General features: G+C 42.5%; 1 protein-coding gene across 5 annotated transcripts in view; it reads right to left on the reverse strand.

Annotated features, from left to right (window-relative positions):
• Positions 1-21,786, reverse strand: part of PTPRK (protein tyrosine phosphatase receptor type K) — a 449,549-nt gene that overhangs the window by 92,276 nt on the left and 335,487 nt on the right. For all 5 annotated transcript variants that reach the window (XM_075597282.1, XM_075597281.1, XM_075597279.1 and 2 more), the window contains exons 8-10: positions 11,964-12,266; positions 3,726-3,835; positions 2,746-2,947 (exon numbers count right to left, since the gene is read on the reverse strand). In XM_075597282.1, the coding sequence (XP_075453397.1) occupies positions 2,746-2,947; positions 3,726-3,835; positions 11,964-12,266 (615 nt within the window). The remainder of the gene's footprint in view (positions 1-2,745; positions 2,948-3,725; positions 3,836-11,963; positions 12,267-21,786) is intronic.

Below are 21,786 nucleotides of genomic sequence, written 5' to 3' on the forward strand. Positions count from 1 at the left end.
CTGTAAGAGGGACACATGGCAGAGCAATTGCAGGTTTCTATGGCATGATGATCAGCAGAGATTAGTTACCATCAGACGCGGTGTATTTGCGTTGATAGCCATATTTAGCTGAGCTACTCTGCTCTTAATGGTAATATCCAGCTCATTTATTTATTTTCATTTCGAATAATCCCATCTATTGATGGGTAAATACAGCCTCACAGAAACCCAACCAAGCTAGCAAATGGAGTGTCATTTATCAGTCAAACGGTGTCCTGTTAGAGCCTATAATAAAGCTGGGAGACCGTGAGATATCCTATAATTGGTATTTTCATAGATTGTCGAGTGACCGTTTTGAAAACAGCAAACAGCATAGCTATGTTTACCGTAGTAGATTCAAGTGAGGGTTCAGATAAAAAACTTAAACACAATTTGCAGGCATATGATTTCTGAGAACTAGGCCCATATTTACTAAGCAGTCTTCTGCTATAAGACACCTTCTGCGCCGGAAGATGGCGCCTAGCCCATTCCAGTCACTGGGCTGGAAGGAGCCAGCACAGCGAAGCTGTCTTATCGCAGGAGACGCGTTAGTACTTATGGGCCATAATGATCCCAAATGGAGATTTGGAATTGGTAAACGCCAAGATTAGAGGGAAAAACTTGTTTTATGCTCTTGTTCAAAATGATTACATGTGTAGTAGGAATACTTTGTTTGGCAAATTATGTGTCTATTGCATGTACTGTATTTCAAAGAAACCCAAGTAATACGTTTCTCTTCAGTCACCAATGATGTTCATGAGAAAACAAGAAATACAGCATATCTGAACAGTGAAACTACACCTCTGAAAAAAGAATACGAAATGAACCAAAACGTCAGAAAGTTTAGTTGAATACAGATATATATATATATATATATATACACACAGTGTTCGACAAACCTATACATTTGCACACCCCCGGCGAGTGGATTTAACATCGTGGCGAGCTCCTATTGGCCAAGCAGCACATGTGTGGTACTAGGTGGCGAGTAGATTTTTTTGTTCAGCGAGTAGATTTTTTGGTGATTTGTCGACCACTGTATATATATATATATATGTATATATATATATGTATGTATATATATGTATATATATGTATGTATATATATATATATATATATATATATATATATATATATATATATTGGAAATTAGTGCAACAGATGGCTCTCTTTCTGTCTTCTGGCGTTGGGCTACGATCATCCCGCGACTTTACCCCTCGTGGTGTAGACTGCCGTAGGTGCGGTGTCGGAGCTAGGTCATGTTATTCTTTGGTGCAACCAGTAACACTGCACTGCATCAGTCCACCTCTGCCCATACGCGTTTCACCTTGCCTTCTCAGGGGATAGGACTGTTTCACCTCGCTACAAGAGGGTTTTATACTGTCACTACTGTCCATGTAATTAGGGCTTGTGTTGGTATGCAAAACTTAAATAAAATTTAAAAAAAACAATGACTAAAAAGTGTGTGTATTTTCTATTTCTATACTGTTGGAGTCATAATAGTCTGAAATGGTAATAAAAGAGAAAAGGCAAACTATAGCCATACTAATAAATACCTTAAAATGTAGAAAATCAAAGTAAAATCAGAATGCATACAGTTATATATTTAGGGAGAATATATAGAAATAGTGTGAGGGACCATGCTAGAAAGAACATATAAATGTTATAAAACTAAGTCATGTAAATTATATATCAATACTAAAATCATAAGTTTAAAAACCCCATAATAAACCAAGGGGATGAAGGGGTAATTGGGGCGAGCTTGAACAATAAAAATGCGCAGAAGCCTAAATAAAACAAATAAGAAAGATGGCTGGTAGAAAGGGACTACAAAGTAATGAAATATGGCAGAATAAAGAATTTGTTCTTTAACGTTGTACTTTCATCAAACAGTTATTTGAATCACATATTTTCTTCTTAGCATGGTCTCTAACACACAGTATGTTTATATATTCTCTTCCTGGATATATACCTATATAGATTCTGATTTTGCTTTCATTTTATAAGGAAGTATATATAACTGTGTATTTTGTGCCCCCACTTTTTTTTTGGGGGGGGGGGGTCTTTTTATTACCATTTCAAAGTTGTTAACTCCAACAGTATGGTATCCCAGTAGAAATCCGACACATTTGTATTCATTGCTTTATTTAAATGTAATTTTTGCATATCAACACAATCCTTCCTAATTACATGCACAATAGTGAGAGTATAAACTCTCCCAAATAGTGAGGTGATGCTATCATAACCGCTTAGGGAACCAGTTGATACTCGCAAAATACAGACATAGAAGGACTAAAGCTGCAGTGCTTCTGGTGCCGCCCTGAGTGACATTACCAAGCTTCCGTACTGCGCCCGACTCTGCAGTCCGTAACATGCTATGAGAAGAAGGGAAGTGGCATGATCATAGCCCAACACCAGAAGACGGAAACGGGGGATGCTGCTGCAGTAACCGCAATCAGTAGAGGCTTTAATGTCAGGTCCACCTTAGGGAGTGCATAGATTTCATCTTTTTTTATTTTTAGATAAGTTTTACTATCTACACCAGCTATATTTCTAATGATTTTAAGAGATCAGCAGGCTGAGAGATTAATTAAACTATATATCAAATCAACAAGGAGAAAGAAGAATGGCAAGACATTGCCACTAGGGTGGTCTTACGCATGTCTGGCATGTATTAGTTTAAAGTTTTCAAAGCCCCTGTAAATGTGTTTTATAAACCCAGTTACCTGATATATTGGTGGTTACATTGATTGATGTTTGGAGCCCAAATCCTTTCACAGTACTAGCCCTTATAAGAAAGTGGTATGTGGTTCCTGGGTGTAACTGGGAGAATACGTGATGTGTACTGTTCCAAAGTTTAGAAACAGTTTGTGGAGGCCCAGCCACAGGAACTGCCGGGTCAAAAGACCTGATACTGTTGTAGAGGACCTGTCAGGAGAGAGAAAAATAAACAAACTCTTAAAAACCAATAGCTTCAGTTTTAAAGTCACCGGCATTTTGAACAACTCAAGTTTGTAAAATGAAGTCCATCAAAATGTTTATTACATGGCAGCTTTCAACATTCTGACACGGAACCTTGTGAATGCTTCAATAAAGCAAGGACGAGGCTGTGGGCATAACCCAACGTTAAGGAACTCGCAGCTATCTCAGAACAAAAAAGGATTAATATGCACAGCAACTACTGTATATGCAATGCCACAGTGTAAACGTACAGATTTACCAACAGTGCTAATTGGTCTTAGAGTATGATGAGGCTTAATACCGTTTAGTAATTCTGGGGCTGTATGTTGAGGCTCTCTATTCTCAGTTGTGAAACTACATATACTACCACAAGATCACCAGACACATTTTGTTTAGGGCAGATATAGTGGACATCACAGCTGTGTATGTAATCTTTAATACAAATAACATTCTTCATTAATTTGTGGATTGACAGTATTCGATTGAAAAAAAAAAAACCATCTTGATTCAGATTTAGTAATTTATTACAAATATGCAGTATGACTAGCATAAAATGATACACATTGTCCGTGAATTTCAATATTCTAGTCACTGCTGTGATGTTATTGTCCTTCACAAAGGTTCTATGCCCTCATGCCGCCAAGAACCTTCAGACCATAATCTGTACAACCTGACATGATTAATTATGGCTATTATTTGAAAAAAAAAAAAAAAAAGACACCCGGACAGATATGTGCTGCGGTACCTCATATTGAGTGATAATGCCATTTGGCTCCATGGGTTCCTTCCACTTCAAAAAGATCTTGTCTTCAAACGGGGTGCCCTTCAGTGAACTAGAAGGGACAGGGCCAGGCACTTCAAGAAAAATAAGAGGCACTTGATTATTATCGTTGAATTACTAAGCACCAACGTAATCTGCAGCGCGTTACAACGAGGGTACAGAGATTTCATAACTACATACAAATAAGGATAAACATGCGCAAACAGATACAGAGAGTTAATGAGAGCCCTGCGAGTGATAGCTTACACTGTACAGGCAATGAGGGACAATGTTGAAACAAAAAGGTAAAGTGGGAGAGAGTATACCTCCGGATAGAGTATGGTCCAGCAGCACAGCAGATCCCCCTTAGGTTTGAGGGTGGGGAAGTTACATAGCATGGAGATTGGGGCAGCAGCACAGCTGGTCCCAATAGGGTTGATGGATGGGGGGGGCGTGGGGGGTAAGTATTTTAGGGTTATGACAGATCGGTTTTCTTGAAAAGGTGAGTTTTCAAATGTCTGAATGATGGGGGAGAGGTTGATAGTGTGTGGTAGAGAATAGCAGAGAGAGGGGACAGTATGGGAGAAGTGCTGTAGGCGTGAGTGAGATACATTATTAAGGCAGGAGGAAAAGCGAATGTCGTGGGCAGAACGTAGGGTGTGTTTAGGTATATATTTGGGGATGAGACTGAGATCTTTTATTTGCTCTTCTATTTAATAAGTGTATTTCTAATTTTTCCAGACAAGATTTTATGTGAGTTGTTTATCAACAATAAATCTGGGAAAAGCACATTTAAATAGGCAATCCAAGCAGCTTAAAAAAAATACATCTTATTTTTTTTGTTTGTTTTAATATATGCAGCCTTTGATTGCCTTTATTGGAAAGTAATTGCCTAAGCTACCAATTGACATCGTTCTCCCGTGATCGATCAGCAAAATCCCGCTTCCCTGGGTTCACTAAATGGCTGCCTTTTAGTTTCAAATCAATCCTTCAGTCAGTGCAACTCAGCAGCTACAATATATTCTTATATTATCTATTGTTACAGTTTGCTGCTCAAACTGCTGGGAATATTGGCAACAAATTATCACAAACAGGAAAGTGTTACAAAGATCTTGCACTGCTGGGGAAGTGTTTAAAACCTTCTATAGAAATCAAAGGATTATTAGTCTATTAAAACTCACTAAAAATAGCATTACGAGTTATCGAATACTACAGAACGGATTAAAAAACAAACATTAAGGATATTGCTTGGATTACTCCTTTAAATAGTTCATAATGTTTAACATCTGACAAATATTTTTTTTTTGCTTTTTTAAGTTTAAATATTTACGGTTATACTGCGAGTGCTCATTTGCACGTCATTACCCAGAATCCCTGGCTGCAGTGGAAGCACTGTGTGCGAAGATACAATGGGGAAAAGCAGATTTGTGGACCTGCCAGACATGTGGATATGCCCACAAGTGGTATTTTTATTTGCTGTAGTTATATAGAAAAATAATACAATGCATACATGTAAAACACTGGATTTCACAAAGCTCGAAAGATGCTATTAATGTTGCCAAGCTCCCCTCTACCCCCACAAATGTCACTTGCAGATATTATGTAAGTGTGTATAATGCAAAAATAAAAGGGACGTTACAAGCCGAGACTTCCCCTTTAGGCACATCGTGCCAATCTAACCAAGAACTTCTGCGCCAACGAATTCTAGCAGACTGGCAAACAGAACTGCTTTTGTTTTCAGCACTGTTCAGCGAACACCTTAACATTAACCCCTGCAACACTGGACAGGCCAGTAGTGTATTCACCGGCAATGAATTACAAGTGCCACCAGCACTGAATAGGTTGCATTTCTCAGGTTAAAATCATACTCCGATAAACAGACGACATTATAACACTCCTCTTCCTACAGACAGTTCGGCTGTCAGCTGGGGATTGGGGTGAGAAGGAGTGAAGCATCCATTGCCTCTTTGTTTCCTTGTCTGACATGAGTGTGGCTGCGAGACAAGCTGCCGATGCACCGTGACAGCCCCTGCGTGCCGTTCATGGCATGTGCTGATGCGGCCACAGGCTCTCTGCTGTCCTGACGGGATGTGTGTTTGGAGGTGTAAATGTTAGACATACACATAGCATCAAATCAATAGAAAAACCGGAGTGTCAGAAACACGCAGAGCCGGTAAAATGCAGTTTGCTTTATGAAAAAGATGTCTTCCTTACTCGGGTTTCTTTTAATGAAGAGAAAAGATTGGTCAAATATATTTTGTATGTCAAATTCTCCCTGTTGTAACCGTGAGATACTTTACAACTAAAACTCTTTAGTGTGTGTGTATGTGTGTATGTATGTGTGTGTGTGTGTGTATGTGTGTGTGTGTATGTGTGTGTGTGTATGTGTATGTGTATGTATATGTACAGTATATATATATAGTGCAGAATAAATGAGTTCTTCAGTATTCAGTGATACCTTTTTTATTGGACTAACAACTTATGTCATAGGACAAGCTTTCGAGAGTTCTCTTCTCTTCTTCAGGTCAAGCAATACTGATATACATATATATTTCGAGAACTCTCGACAGCTTGTCCTATGACATAAGTTGTTAGTCCAATAAAAAAGGTATCACCGAATACTGAAGAACTCATTTATTCTGCACTATCGCGGCTATTTTCTGCTTTATATATATATATACATACATACACACACACTGTGTTCGACAAACCTATACATCTGCAACGGGCGAGTGTATTTAACATCGTGGTGAGCTCCTATTGGCCCAAGCAGCACACGTGGTTTTTTTTTTTTTTTTCCCTGCTCGCACTGAAAAAAAAAAAAAAAAACTCTTTCTACCTGAATGCTGATTGGCGCGCACTTCCAGGCTTTGTGGGTGCGCGGCCAGGCTCTATATGAGCCCGCCCCTAACGAGCGGTCATTCTTTTTGCCCGGAGATCTGTTGGAGAGTAAGTACTCTCTGTGCCTCCATCCCGCTGCCTCCTGTGCGCGATCCCCCTGGTCCCCACATGGCTCCCGAAATCACCCCAGCGGCCCCTCTGCTCCTTCCAGCTGCCTCCCACAGCCTTTGGAGACCCCCTTTCCTGGCTGCCCACATACCACCACCCCCAGGGCGCCCAGGTACCGATCACCCTCCCCCCACGGCTGCACAGAGCCTCCCTGCAGCAGCACCCTTTCCCCTCCACTCCTATGCTGCAGTTCCCCTGCACTTTACGCCCCCTGATGCATGTGTATATGAGAGTGTGTGTGTGTGTGTGTGTGTGTGTGTATGGGAGAGGTGTGTGTATATGAGAGAGAAAGTGTGTCTGTGTATGGGAGAGAAAGTGTGTCTGTGTATGGGAGAGAAAGTGTGTCTGTGTATGGGAGAGAAAGTGTGTCTGTGTATGGGAGAGAAAGTGTGTCTGTGTATGGGAGAGAAAGTGTGTCTGTGTATGGGAGAGAAAGTGTGTCTGTGTATGGGAGAGAAAGTGTGTCTGTGTATGGGAGAGAAAGTGTGTCTGTGTATGGGAGAGAAAGTGTGTCTGTGTATGGGAGAGAAAGTGTGTCTGTGTATGGGAAAGAAAGTGTGTCTGTGTATGGGAGAGAAAGTGTGTGTGTGTGTGTGTGTGTGTGTGTGTGTGTGTGTGTGTGTGTGTGTGTGTGTGTGGTGTGTGTGTGTGTGTGTGTGTGTGTGTGTGTGTGTGTGTGTGTGTGTGTGTGTGTGGTGTGTGTGTGTGTGTGTGTGTGTGAAGTACCCCCCCAATCAGTCACCACCCCCCAGTCACCGCACCCCCCCCAGTCAGTCAGTCACCGCACCCCCCCCAGTCAGTCAGTCACCCCACCCCCCCCCAGGTCAGTCACCCCACCCCCCCAGTCCAGTCACCCCACCCCCCGTGTCAGTCCCCCCCCCCCAGTAAGTCACCCCGCCCACCCCCCCGTCACTGCCCCCCCACCCCCACCAGTATCTGGCTTTTGCTCTCTCTCTCTCACGCTCTCTGTCTTGCTCTCTCTCACGCTCTGGATATCTTATTTACCCTATAAATTTTAACTGCCCTATACCTACACCGAAATAACCTATACTGCTCTCTTCCAGATCTGACTCAAGCTTCACATGGGAGACATCGGAATCCCCCCTAACCCAGAAGACAGGTAGGGAACCCCTCCCCTCCAATGTATAACATTGCGGGAATGAGGTACCTGGACATTGGGGGGCTGCGGATCAGGTAAGATCCCAGGCGGGATTGCTGCTTTAGTTATTGTTAAGCGGGGACGTCCAGACACTAGTTAAGGCAGGCATGTCAAACATGCGGCCCGCGGGCCGCATGCGGCCCCCAATGGATATTTTTGCGGCCCGCTCACAACCAGCGCGGCGGCGGTCGTGTGTGTCGGCGAGCGCGTGGGCGGCGGTAAAAAGTTTTGGCCGCGGGAGAAGCGAGCGCGGGTGTTGGGGAAGCGAGTAGCACGGGCGGAAGTAAAATCTGTCCTGCAGGGGCTGGAGGCGTACGGTGGCCGGGTGCAGTCAATCTGCACTTAGGCCGTGTGTGGGAGGACACGGGGGCGGAGTCAAAACCCCGGCGGAGAGACTGCATTCTCCTTGAAGCCTGGTAAACCAGAGAGATCATGGCCGCCCCCCTCCATGAGGTGCAGAGAGTTCAGCAGTTCAGTGGAGATCCCACGGACAGGGGTATGTCTTCACAGCAGCCCCCCTCCCCCCTGTCAAATCTCTGTGTGAGCTGCATGTGCAGAAGGAGATCTGTGTGTGTGTGTGTGTGTGTGTTTGTTTGTGTGTGTGTGTGTGTGTGTGTGTGTGTCTGTGTCTGTGTGTGTGTCTGAGTGTGTGTCTGAGTGTGTGTGTGTGTGTCTGAGTGTGTGTGTGTCTGAGTGTGTGTGTGTGTGTCTGAGTGTGTGTGTGTGTGTGTGTGTGTGTGTGTGTGTCTGAGTGTGTGTGTGTCTGAGAGAGAGAGAGCGAGAGAGAGTGTCAGGGAGAGGGAGAGAGAGAGAGTGCCTGTATCCCTCTGCCCCTGTCCCTCTGCCCCTGTCCCTCTGTCCCTGTGTCCCTGTGTCCCCGTGTCCCCGTGCCCCTGTCCCCCTGCCCCTGTGCCGCTGTCCCTGTGCCTCTGTCCCTCTGTGTTCCTGTCCCTCTGTCTCTGTGTCCCTGTCCCTCTGTGTCTCTGTCCCTCTGCCTTTGTCCCTCTGTCCCCCTGTGCCTGTGTCCCTGTGTCCGTGTCCCTGTGTCCGTGTCCCTGTGTTCCTGTCCCTGTGTCCCTGTGCCTGTGTCCCTGTGTCCCCCTGTCCCTGTGTCCCTCTGTCCCTGTCCCTGTGCCCTTGTGTCCCTGTCTCCCTCTGTCCCTGTCTCCCTCTGTCCCTGTGTCCCTGTGCCCCTGTCCATGTGCCCCTGTCCCTGTGTCCCTGTGTACCTGTGTCCCTGTGCCCCCGTCCCTGTGCCTCTGTCCCTGTGCCTCTGTCCCTGTGTCCGTGTCCCCGTGCCTCTGCCCCTGTGTCTGTTCCCGTGCCCCTGTGCCTGTGTCCCTGTCCCTGTCCCCTGTCCCCCTGTCCCTGTCCCCTGTGTCCCTGCCCCTGTGTCCCTGTCCCCTGTGTCCCTGTCCCCTGTGCCTGTGTCCCTGTGCCTCTGTCCCTGTGCCCCTTTGCCTCTGTCCCTGTGCCCCTGTGCCTCTGCTCCTGTGCCCATGTGTGCCTCTGCCCCTGTGTCCCTGTGTCCCTGTGTCACTGTGCCTCTGCCCCTGTGTCTGTGTCCCTGACCCTGTCCCCGTCCCTGTCCCCCTGTGCCCCTGTGTCCCTGTGCCTGTGTCCCTGTATCTCTGTGTCCCTGTGTCCCTGTGCCTCTCTCTCCCTCTCCCTCCCTCCCTCTCCCTCCCTCCCTCTCCCTCTCTCCCTCTCTCTCTGCCTCTCTCTCTCTCTGCGCCTCTCTCTCTCTCTCTGCGCCTCTCTCTCTCTCTCTGCGCCTCTCTCTCTCTCTCTGCGCCTCTCTCTGCGCCTCTCTCTGCGCCTCTCTCTGCGCCTCTCTCTGCGCCTCTCTCTGCGCCTCTCTCTCTGCCTCTCTCTCTGCCTCTCTCTCTGCCTCTCTCTCTCTCTGCCTCTCTCTCTGCGCCTCTCTCTCTGCGCCTCTCTCTCTGCGCCTCTCTCTCTGCGCCTCTCTCTCTGCGCCTCTCTCTCTGCGCCTCTCTCTCTGCGCCTCTCTCTCTGCGCCTCTCTCTCTGCCTCTCTGTCTCTCGTTTTTATCTTAACTGCCCTATACCTACACCGAAATAACCTATTCTGCTTTCTTCTGGATCTGACTCAAGTTTCACGCGGGGGACATCGGAAGACAGGTAGGAAACACCTCCCCTGCAGTATAGTACCTTGAGGGACTGCGGATCAGGTAAGATTCCAGGCGGGATTGCTGCTTTGGAAATCAAGAGGGGCATCCTGACACTGGTTAATGGGTTCAGAAGTCATTCACATCTGGCTTTTTTAGTTTTTATTTTCGTTTTGTGAGGTACACACACACACACACACACACACACACACACACTACTTTTCGAAATAAACCTACGTTTCTATGAAAATGTAAGTTTTTTTTTTTTTTGCGGCCCACCTAGACTTAAACCTTGTTTATTTGGCCCTTGTTAGCATTTGAGTTTGACATGCTTGGGTTAAGGGGTGCAGGAAACTAGTCATTCACGTCTGGCTTTTTTTATCTAAATCCGACACACACACACACACACACACACACACACACACACACACACACACACACACACACACTAATTGTAGTATAATGTAATACAATAAATAAAATGATGTCAAAAATGAATGTTATTCAATTTTTTTTAAAGCGGCCCTGGGGGCGGGACTAGGGCAGGGCTGGGGGCGGGACTAGGTGGCGAGTAGATTTTTTTTTTTCAGCGAGTAGATTTTTGAGTGATTTGTCGACCACTGTGTGTGTGTGTATGTGTGTGTGTGTGTGTGTATGTATATATATATATATATATATATAATAATTATTATATATATTATGTACCAGGGCACATGCGCAGAGAGTCAGGAAAGAAATCCCAGGTTCTAACTAGCTATTAGGAGATATACATATGTGGTGCACAACCAATGCAAGAAAAATGGTACGAGGGTGAACTCCAATATGGAAAAATCAAAATGTATTCAGTCATGTAAAAACCGGAGGCACAAAAATAACGCCTACGCATTTCGTGCCGAGGCGCTTTATCAAACTGTAAGTGAGCTTATTTAAAGCTCATACAGCCATACACAGGCCTTACTACTTGCGGTCATTTATACAAGCGAACTCTTATTTTGTTATTTTATTTATCTACAGTACATGAAAAATCTGTATGTATTAGAGCACCATGTTTCTACTCAGGACTATATATAACTAGTTATTAATGCTGATGGGTCTTGATAACCAGGTAATGACAATCATGAATAATCAATGAATGCTTTTTTTTTTTTTTTTTTTTTTTTTTAAACGTGAATATATGGGATTGCTGTTCAAAGCTGGTTTGCAGCAGGACCAGCTTCCCTATCTTGGACTAAACCCAACCAGAGCTTGATTCATGCACAACGCTAAACTGTGCAGCTCCAAGAGGAGCATTCAGTTTTATTTCGGGTCATGCCTTTTTGCTTGAAATCAATGAAGTTCGACAGATAATGTAACTGCCTGACCGCAGAGCAGCCACAAAGCTGGAATCATCTTCCGCCAGTAAATGTTTTTGAAGGTGTGAAACAGACATCATTCTAAATAAGTCACATGGAATCTTCTTTGTTGCATTGGACTTGCAGAGGGGGGGGGGGGGGTAGTGTACTTACGAGGCCAGATAGAATTTAGAAAACCTGTAGACTATAAATTAAAAAAAAAAGTATATCCATTTCTTTGCTTCTCTTGGACTGATTTTTGGATTTCATGAGGATCTGCTGAATCGCCATCCTTACAAAGCTCCGTTTAATGCTCACAATACTCCATTACTTTAAGAGATTTATTTCAACTGGAAATACACAAAATTGAATAAAGGATGCAATAGATGTGTTAAGTGTGTATCCAAGGGAAGTTCCTTTTTCTGACCTTCAGTCACCCAAGGTTCCCAAAACGGTACATCGACATTTTCATTCTACAACATAACTAACTTACAAATCACATATTGCAATAAATTGCAGCCCTCTATGACACAGCGGAGGCGAGAAGGTGGTAGGTTTATGATTTGCGGAGTGCCTCCGACACGCTTCGTACTTACCATCCTCATCTGTCTGGATAATGGTCTCCTCGCTCTCCTTCCTCCCTTCAGGGTTGGTTAGGATCATCTTCAGGCTGACGTTTGTGTAAGGCGGCAGCCGGTCCACAATGTGCTGGGGCGCTTTAGGGTCCATGTCCAGGCAGTCGGCCTTGTTCATGCTGTAGCCTCGGTAGTAGTGATAGCATATGGTCACATTGAAAGTGTGGCAGCGAGTGATATTGTAGCCCAGAGACTCCCAGTCGACAGCAATGCGTCTGGACTGTATCTCCGCAATCTTCAGGGTTTTGGGTGTCCTCATGGGCTCTGCAAGAAAAGAAAACAATATGGGATTAATCGAATAGAAAACATTAGAAGCAGCCATTATGTTGGATCTCCTACTACTGAGCGTTAACACACTGCAATGTGAATATGGCACTAACAACTCAACACGTCTCCAGCTTCTACTCAGAGTTGTGTGATCTAAATACACTATTGGAGGTGCCAGCTTCTCGTACATTCATTAATGACCTTGAACACCCTATGAAGAGAAAACAAAATCCACTATTTTTTTTTAATTATAGGTTGGAATTCAACACAGACAGGTTGCAGGCCGATGGGCTGTCCAATGTAAAATGAGGGGATTCATAGAGAAAGCAAAAAAATAAATCCGCAGAATACATTTTATTTTGAAGGGGGAAGGAAGACTTCATTCCCCAATACTCAGTTACAGGTTTCTTGAGATCGTTAGGATTTTTACAATAATTCCATAAACTTTCTATGACGCAATAAAACCTTTCAGGTAATGTTTTGTTTTTTTGTGTCATCGGCGACAAATATTTTAACACGTTTCTATTCTTGGTGCTATATAAAATGATTAGAATATTTGAATAAACACGAATGGAAAATGTTGTAGCAGTAAAGGCATTCACAGACTTTGAAATCCGTGATTACAGACCCAGCCATAAAAAGTAAATAAATGGAGACGAGAATCCCTGCCCTGAAGAGCTTACAATCTAAAAGGCGCAAAATACAGAAAAAAAACAGGAGTAAATGAAAGTGCTTTATGGATCATAGCCTGCGACTGTGGGTGAGCGTCGTGATTAGAGGGCTTCCTTGCAATGATGGGAAACACAGATGTTGAAAGGTAAATTATATTTACAATATTAGCCCGACCGTTGAATCTGCAAAGTTCAGCCTTTTCAAAATCAGAATAACTGGAGCACACCACAATTACTATAGCATTGCAATGCAAAGCCAATGTAACAGTGGCCATAGCAAAGCCGACAGCAAAAACAGCATACTGTACATCAGAAACCAAGTAATGTATGTAGCAAGTATATATTTCATTGTGTGAAGTACATGTTTCATTGTCTCGCATGTGAACTTTGTAATTCTGTAATTGGGAACCTATATGTCAGAGAAGCCCAAACCGCCATGTGAAAATATCCCCCACGTGTATTTTGCATGCTCAAGACCATTGACATTTCTAGGTGCATCTTTAGCAATGTAAAGAAAAAGAAAGCCCAAAGCTCCCTGCAGGTGAAGACCATATCGCTCACAGCTGCCACCCTGACTAGATGCCCCTCCCCCCCCGAAAGATACCACGCCATGGCAGTTTTGTTTTTAATTCCCTGCCATCTTGAGAACATCCCTGTCGGTTTTGAATCAATGTTTAAGATTCAAAGACATTAGAGAGGAAATGTTAATTAATAGCACTATCCATTTTAATAGTGCTTGAAGCAGATGCATGGGGATGTGACTGGAAGGCCACACAGCTGTCGCCTCCAAGTTTTTTTTAAGGAAGTAAATTAGCCAATACATCATGCTGGAAAAGCATCAATATCCCCTGGATTGTGATGAATCCTTCTGCGCCTCAACGCTGTCTGCTAATTGAACTAATTGCTCAGCTAAAGTGGCAGTCACAGAGGTGACGCAGATTTTAATTACCGTTTACTGTTATTCATCGCTTATTGATCAAAGCTGGAGGATAAGAGGAGGCGTGGCAGCGTGGTTAAGGCTGTATCCTCTGAAATAGGAGGCTGCTGCTTGAGAATAAGTACAGTAGCAGCTTGGCATGACCATGTAATAGTCATTTGAGGTGAGAGAAATAAAATCACTGAGCACGGTCGCTTGTGAGAATATATCAAAAGTCCCTATATGATCTCCTGTGAACTCTAAACACGAGCAAAAATCAAGCAAAATGTTCTTCTGCTGTGCAACTCAGCACGGGTGGGGGGAGGGGGGGAGGGATACAAGGCATAAACCTGATCGCAAGATGGGAAAACAACTCAAATTACACACAAACTAACAAAGCGGAAACTGCATAAAGTGAATAATGGGCCATGTTTTTAAACAGTAGGTAATCCTCTAAGGAGCCTCTCGTTGCTCCACATCATCAGTTTTGGCGTATTTTATATTACTTTGTATATAAACACGATCTGCCTCTTTTTTCCCTGACTTTGCTTCTTGGCATCTTTTTTTTTTATAGTCTATGTTTTGTCACCAAAGCGCAAATCAGTTCATGCAACGGGATATCCACTCAGCTAGAAAACACCAGCAGAACAAGACTCGCTCCCGAGGCAGCCATCAATCTCTGTTTCTCCCGGTGGCTTCCTCCCTCATGCAAGAATAACTTTCCCAATCTCACTTAATTACATTATTACACAGCGGAAGCAAGTGATTATGACCGGAGGTTTCAGATCTTTAAACTATTTCCATGCTGATAGAGAACTTCTTGCCGTTCATTACTTTCTGCCTTTATACAGGTAAAGGGACCTGAGATCTGCCTTGAAAACTACGCGAGAAAAACGTATCTGTGCTTAAGACACATTATTAGTTAGCGATTCCGGGTTTCAGCGTTTATTTTTTTGTTTTTCCGGTGCTTTTATTTGATTAAAAAAAAATGAGTGCTGGACAGTGTTAACAATGAAAAAAGATTGTGTCGATGTTTAATCAGTGCACTTATTTTATGTGGCTTTTGTCTCATACCTGTGACTGGGCTAATGCCAAGAGCTAGAACTCAGTAAGAAATTATGCTTCATTGGTTTTGGTTAGAACTGGAAGTACACAATGGTGTTTTCCAGTTAAAACCTAAAAGCGGAATCCCGCTTTTTTTTGGAAGCTGACTAAGGCCGCGCTTATAGTGACGCCCGAAAAAAAAACATTGCCGCCGCCACGTGCGATTATAGTAAGCGCAACGGCGACAATGCGACGTCGCGAAAACTGATAGCCAGCAAAATTTGATGACGACCCTTGAACCAATCAAATGGCCGGAAACCCACGCTGCCGCCTGGCGAAATATAACTTTCGCCGGTGGCGACGGGTGACATCACCCGTCGTGTCGCCATCGACAGCACTATAGGCACGGCCTAAAGCACAGGTGACTGGATCAAATATACCGGTGTCTGGCTTGAAACTGGCATGACTTTTTCTCTTACATAAGATAGTAGCAATAACCCATGCCAAATTGGTAATATTTAACAGGAATAAGTCTGGTCTTGATATAGAGATGCATTGTCCAAACATGCTAATGCTAATCATGAAGTACAAAGTACAATATATGGTAGTTTTCCCCAAACTAGAGGTACTTTGTACAATTCTATGCAATATGCCTGTGTTCGTTAATGTTACTAGAACTCAACAGTGTGACATGGTTAGTGAGGTTCAGTAGGAAAGTTGCATTTGCCTCTAAAGCATAGCATGCATTATTGTTTATTTAATCTTCTAAACCTATGTACCCGAGACGCTTCATTACTGTACAATGCAGCACATACCACCACAGCTCACTCGGCATCCATCTGCTTATTGCTTAATAAAGAAGCCATCACCACACCTTTCATACTGAACTTGACGTCTCTGGGATGGTTTACTGGATAGTCTCAATGTTTCGGCGTAAATGACACCTTCATCAGGACTACATTGTTCATGTATATATATATAGCTGTGACCATGCAGCAAGCTTAAGCCTATAGGGAACCATGTTAAAAATGGTTATTGAGGCAAAAAGTGACACTGTGTGCTCATTTGCATGTCATTTCCCAGAATCCCTTGCTGCAGTGGAAGTGCTGTGTGCTGGGTGATAATGGGGAAAGGTGGGGTTGCAGACCTGCCTAAGACATGCAGATGAGCACACAGCTATATTTGCATATATATATATATATATATATATATATATATATATATATATATTTATATATATATATATATATATATATATATATATATATATATATATATATTCAAACAAAAGACTGCGCCTATAAATGGGTGTACATATTAGACAAATGTTATACGTGTATGTTAAAGAATTATAGAATTGCCCTTGATAGTATGGGCTATTGAATATAATAACGTAAATTCTAATAAGATGATGATTTAACCAAATGGATAATATATATATAAATGTCAAAGAATGATATAAGTATGTCTATATATTGCTAATGTGTATATATTGCTAACTGAATATATATGTGACCATAAATAATACAAAACAAAATGAACAAGGATAATATTGAATAAAAATCAATGTAAATGCATGAACCGTAGGTAAAAGTCCAAAAATTGAATAAATCAATAGTTTGATGATACTGTAGTCAAGATACTGGCAGCCTTCCACAAAGAGCCAACATATTCCAAGCAGATCTGTACAAAAAACACAAAAAGAAAGCGCCCGATCCTACTGCAATAAATCCAAAAAAATAAACATTTAATATCCCTTACAATTCCAACAAAATGCAAACTCACAAACAACAAAGTTAAAATAGCATGTTATGAGGTATACTCATGCACCAAACGAGGACTCAGCTACTCGGCCTCTTCACCACATGGGATCGCAATGCTCCTCTGGGTCTCCGTCCAGCAGGAACTCAGGGAGCGACACAGTTACTCTTGATGTCCTCCGGCAACACAACTGGCGTGTATTAGGTTCCGGGCAGAGCTGTGTACTGCGTGCAAGCTGATATTGCAGCCGATAGCGTCTATGAGTCCAGGATGCCAAGATGAGCAACCACACTAGCAACGCGACATACACCCTACGCGTTTCATACTGAACTTGACGTCTCTGGGATGGTTTACTGGATAGTCTCAATGTTTCGGTGTAAATGACACCTTCATCAGGACAACATTGTTTTTATATATATATATATATATATATATATATATATATATATATATATATTTATCACCAACCTAAAAACAGCCGCCAAAATCCAAACCCCGCCCACCCAGGGCCATTTCAGGACATTTCTAAGGGTCAAATGTGCAGGCTGCAGAGCACTTAGACGAGAAAATAAAAGAACCATTAACCCTTGCATTTACAGCGGGGCAACCACAGCAGATGTGGATCAAAAAGAGTGGAAGCATTTTATCAGAAGCAAGCGTTTGTTTTTTTGGACTTGTTTTAAGCGGTCTGCAAGCTGCACCTTATTAACAAGTATATAGTGGCGGTTACAAATCTTGCCTCACTGGTTAATGGTTCTCCTGTTCGCGTTTAAGCACTTTGCAACCTGCACACACACTGCAGCACCGATGACGACAACAAGCATATATTGGGCGTTACAAATCTTAATGCACACTATTTAATTATAAGCCTTTATTGTTGCTTTGTATCGCAATGTACCTGTAAGCCATCAATGGGCCAAGCAGCAATGCTTATTATGATAGATGCATATATGTTTATTGTTAAAAATGTACTTGTATACTGTCACTTTAATGCAGGTATACTTCATCATTGTTATTATGTTTCATTTAATCAATCTGTACAGTTTATACAGTATGACCAGGGTCCACTTGGGTTCTAAACTCACAACTGGGCACTACTTTGGTTGCCTAATGTAATACGATTTGAGCTCGTTTCGGCATTGGAATCCGAATGAGCACATTGGTTGTATTTCTTAACCACTTGTTCCCTGCACGCTTAGCGTGCGTGCACACACACACAGTATCCACAGTCCCCTTCTGACATCAGCGTATACTCCCAGCATAGGCCCTTAGGAAAGGTCATGATGCAGCCCTGGAGGGACGGGGTTTGGGGTCTTTTTTTAGAGTGTGTGAGCGCTATATTGTCACTAACTGTTCTGTCCTGCTGCTGTGATTGAACATCGAATTTCCATTTCAGCACATTTTTGCATCTTTCTAGGACTAGACTGTTTTGACACTCTACCTTTGCTATTTTGGTCAGATTTATGCAGCAGCAGCAGGATGCAATGAATGTGCCCCCAGCAGATGTTTTCCTTGTCATGTGCGTCTCCACTCTTCAGAACGCTGTGTTGCCCGACTGTCTCAACACCTCTGCCAAGTAAAGAACATTGACGACCTGTTGCTGTGCATCAGTTTAACCAATTTGTTTACTGCAGATTCTGCTTTGTGTAAGAACTATTTCTATAGTTTTTTCAATCGATCCCAGAGCACAAGGAGAGAATAGCAAAATACACTTCCAAGAAGGGAAGCATTCATGATCTTTGTACAATCATCTCATAATGGCAAGTTGACATTTCACATTGTAATAAACAGTAGTACACTACATAAATGTATTTATTATTCTTATACCTAATTATACTGTAATGGAACGGGTAATGGAGTGGAACAACTCACTGGTGCAATATTCCTAGATTTTGCAAAATCTTTTGATACTGTTGATCATGTTATCTTGCTCAACAAACTCCAGTGCTCTGGAACAGGGAAGCATGCTTTAAAAACTTGTTTTATTCCTACCTATCAGGTAGATCCCAACATGTGTCTCTCAGGCTCTAACTCCAACCCCTTGGATATCACCTGTGGCGTCCCGCAAGGCTCTGTTCTGGGGCCTCTACTCTTCTCAGTGTTCATCAATGATCTTCCTACAGCTTGTATGCAGATGACACAATCTTATAAGCACACAGCAATAGCCTCTCTGACCTTCAACACATACTTCAGTCTGACTTTTTGAGACTTGAAAATTGGATTTCCCAAAACAAACTGTTTTTAAACACTGACAAGACTGTAACAATGGTATTTGGGACCAAGGCTACATTTTAAATGCTTCTAATGACTTAGCTACAGATCAGAACCAACGCCAATACCACCTCAACTCCTGTTACTAGTTTTAAATACGTGGGCATATGGTTTGACTCCCATTTAACATTTGGGATGCACATTGATACCCTGACATCCAAAACCTATGCCAAACTAGGTGTACTTTACAGTAACAAATCCTCTCTAAGTCTGCTGGTCATAAAGTGTATTGCACAACAGATGATAATGCCAATTATCGACTATTGGGACATAGTATACGGCTCAGCACCCAAAACCCACCTTAGCAAACTTGACACCCTCTACAATTCACTATGCCGTTTTGTTCTCCAATGCAACTACAACACACATAACGGCGAAATGCTCAAAGAACTAGATTGTCATCACTTGAGTCTAGGCGCAAAATTCATCTTTCCTTCAAATACTGTACATTCTGGGCAAGCTACCCACCTATCAGAACAAGCTCCTCACACCTACCACATGGAGCCCTTATCATCTGAGATCAGACTCAAAAAGACTGTTCATGGTCCCACGGTTCAACAAAGTAGCCGGCCTCTCCTTCTCTTACCGTGCACCCTACATCTGGAACAATCTACCGGAGGCTCTCACAGCCACCGCCAGTCTAAATTAATCTAATCTGTAACTTTTACATACTCCTATTATATATATTATCATTAACTGTGCATGCAATGTCTTGTATATAATGTATACCCTTGTTCACTTATGTAACCATGTATTATTTGTCATCATAACACTATGCCCAGGACATACTTGAAAACGAGAGAAAACTCTCAATGTGTCACTTCCTGGTAAAACATTTTATAAATAAATATAGATCTACACCCAGTAACCTTTTAAATTCTCTTTGATATTTGGTGCATGCATTTATGGTTGTTGGGAATAAAAACTGGCTGCCACAAGAAGGAGTAGCTGTTAAGGTTTGGGATTCACGCAGTTACAGTAGACCTGAGATGATAGGCATTAAATGTAATGGGCGGATAGTAGTCAATGCTTACATTTACAGAACATAGTACTGGAGTCATATCTACACTAAGCAGAACTATACTATAGTACTTTGCACATGGTGTGTTTAATGAAATTGAAGTTCAAAGAAAAAAAGTAATCAGTTCTGATGTCTTCTGAAATGTTCATTTTAATTAACATTTTAATAATACGAGGGGCATACTACAGGACTAAATATAGTCAAGGAGCTGGGAAACTGTTCCATTTATAAAGACAAATCCCAAAACAACTGCATAGGAAATAGAGGTTGAGTTTTTACATGAGGTTATCGACTAAATTGTGGTAGAACAATGTAAAATATCAGCCATACAGAAGACCTGATCGCATGGTGCAAAAAAGGTTTGCATTTCATGAAGAAAAAAAAATGATGTAGCCAAGTAATACAAAAGAACAAGTTTAACACACTACTATTTTCCTTTGTCAGACACCAAGAGCCATCTTCCCAAGAACACCATAATATGAACTGCCGACTCTGCGTCCAGAAAGGTGTAACAAGAAATGAACGTCCTATATATTTGATAGCAACCATTGTGAAAACCTATTTAGAATTTCTACAGTGATTATTGTAAAACATTTTTTAGAGGGATTGGTGACTACATTATTTCTGACACTTCCTTCCTTACGTTTTAAATGTCTATTTTATACAGATTACACCTTTTTTTCAGATTTCCCTTTCCTCGTTTGCTTTTACTATGCAATACAAGTAGAACAGCCCGTCTGACAGCATTGTATAGAGGGCATTTGAAGTCGATTGTGATTAAGGAGATCGGCTTATATTACGATTGCATTGTTTTCCCCTTCAGACTGAAAGCCCGTATGTATGCCCAAATAAGAGAAACAGAACCTAAAGTATAGCAAAAAGCAAGATAAATTATTATAAATGTTTCTCCATTGTACAGCGCTGCAGAATATGCAAGCGTTTTACAAATAAGCGAGAACAACACATGGATTAGGTTTTGAATCACAATTCTTTCCCTAGGCCAAAGCAGCGCAGCTTAGAGGAAATGTCATGCTATTCACAGGGATTTGGGGAAACTAAAGCCGTTGACACTTGTTAAGGAAAACAATGGCTGCGCGAACCTTTCCCTTGGAGCAACGCTTAATGATAAAACTGATCATCCAGCTGTCAGTAGCAGAAAAATCTAGCGAGGTGTCCCAAAAGCTTCTGACAAAGCCATTTCCGGAGATGCAAGTTCAACGAGAAGTCTGCAGAATGACAATCCGTGTGTCACTGCTGTGTTTCAGCAGAAGCTGGAAGTGCACATTGCAATGCACAGGGTCACTTTAACCCATCGGTGAAAATGGGAATACCGACTCGCTGACCTCTCAGGAAAACACACTTGTCCGCTTGAACTTGGAAGCAATAACATCACTTATAGGTTATCTCCTTCTGTTAAACCTTCCAGTGCTGGAAAGGATTTGAGCATTGCTGTGCAGCCGTGAAAACAAGGAAATATGTTTTGTTAGACGATTTGGGGGGGCAGTCAGAGCTGTATACATTAAGAAAAGACAATCACACATACCTGCTGCAATTGGAGGCATTTCTGATTTGTATCAATACATGAAGCAATGTTGCTTCAGTTTCATGTACTTGTAAGATCATTGGCTTTGTGTACACATTGAATGATGTTTTCTACATCAGCCATCTAATCAATATGGTTGATGGATTTCCGCTCTTACAAACCACGCAGGGTAACACACTTAATGCTGAATTTGCTTTGGTGCTACCATGGCTTTTGCTACCATTATTTTTCTCCCCTACATCATGAAAACCCACATTTTGGCATCACCAGGGCAAATGTGGTGTTTTTAT

The sequence above is a fragment of the Ascaphus truei genome, chromosome 4, assembly GCF_040206685.1.
Source record: "Ascaphus truei isolate aAscTru1 chromosome 4, aAscTru1.hap1, whole genome shotgun sequence".
NCBI lineage: Eukaryota > Metazoa > Chordata > Amphibia > Anura > Ascaphidae > Ascaphus > Ascaphus truei.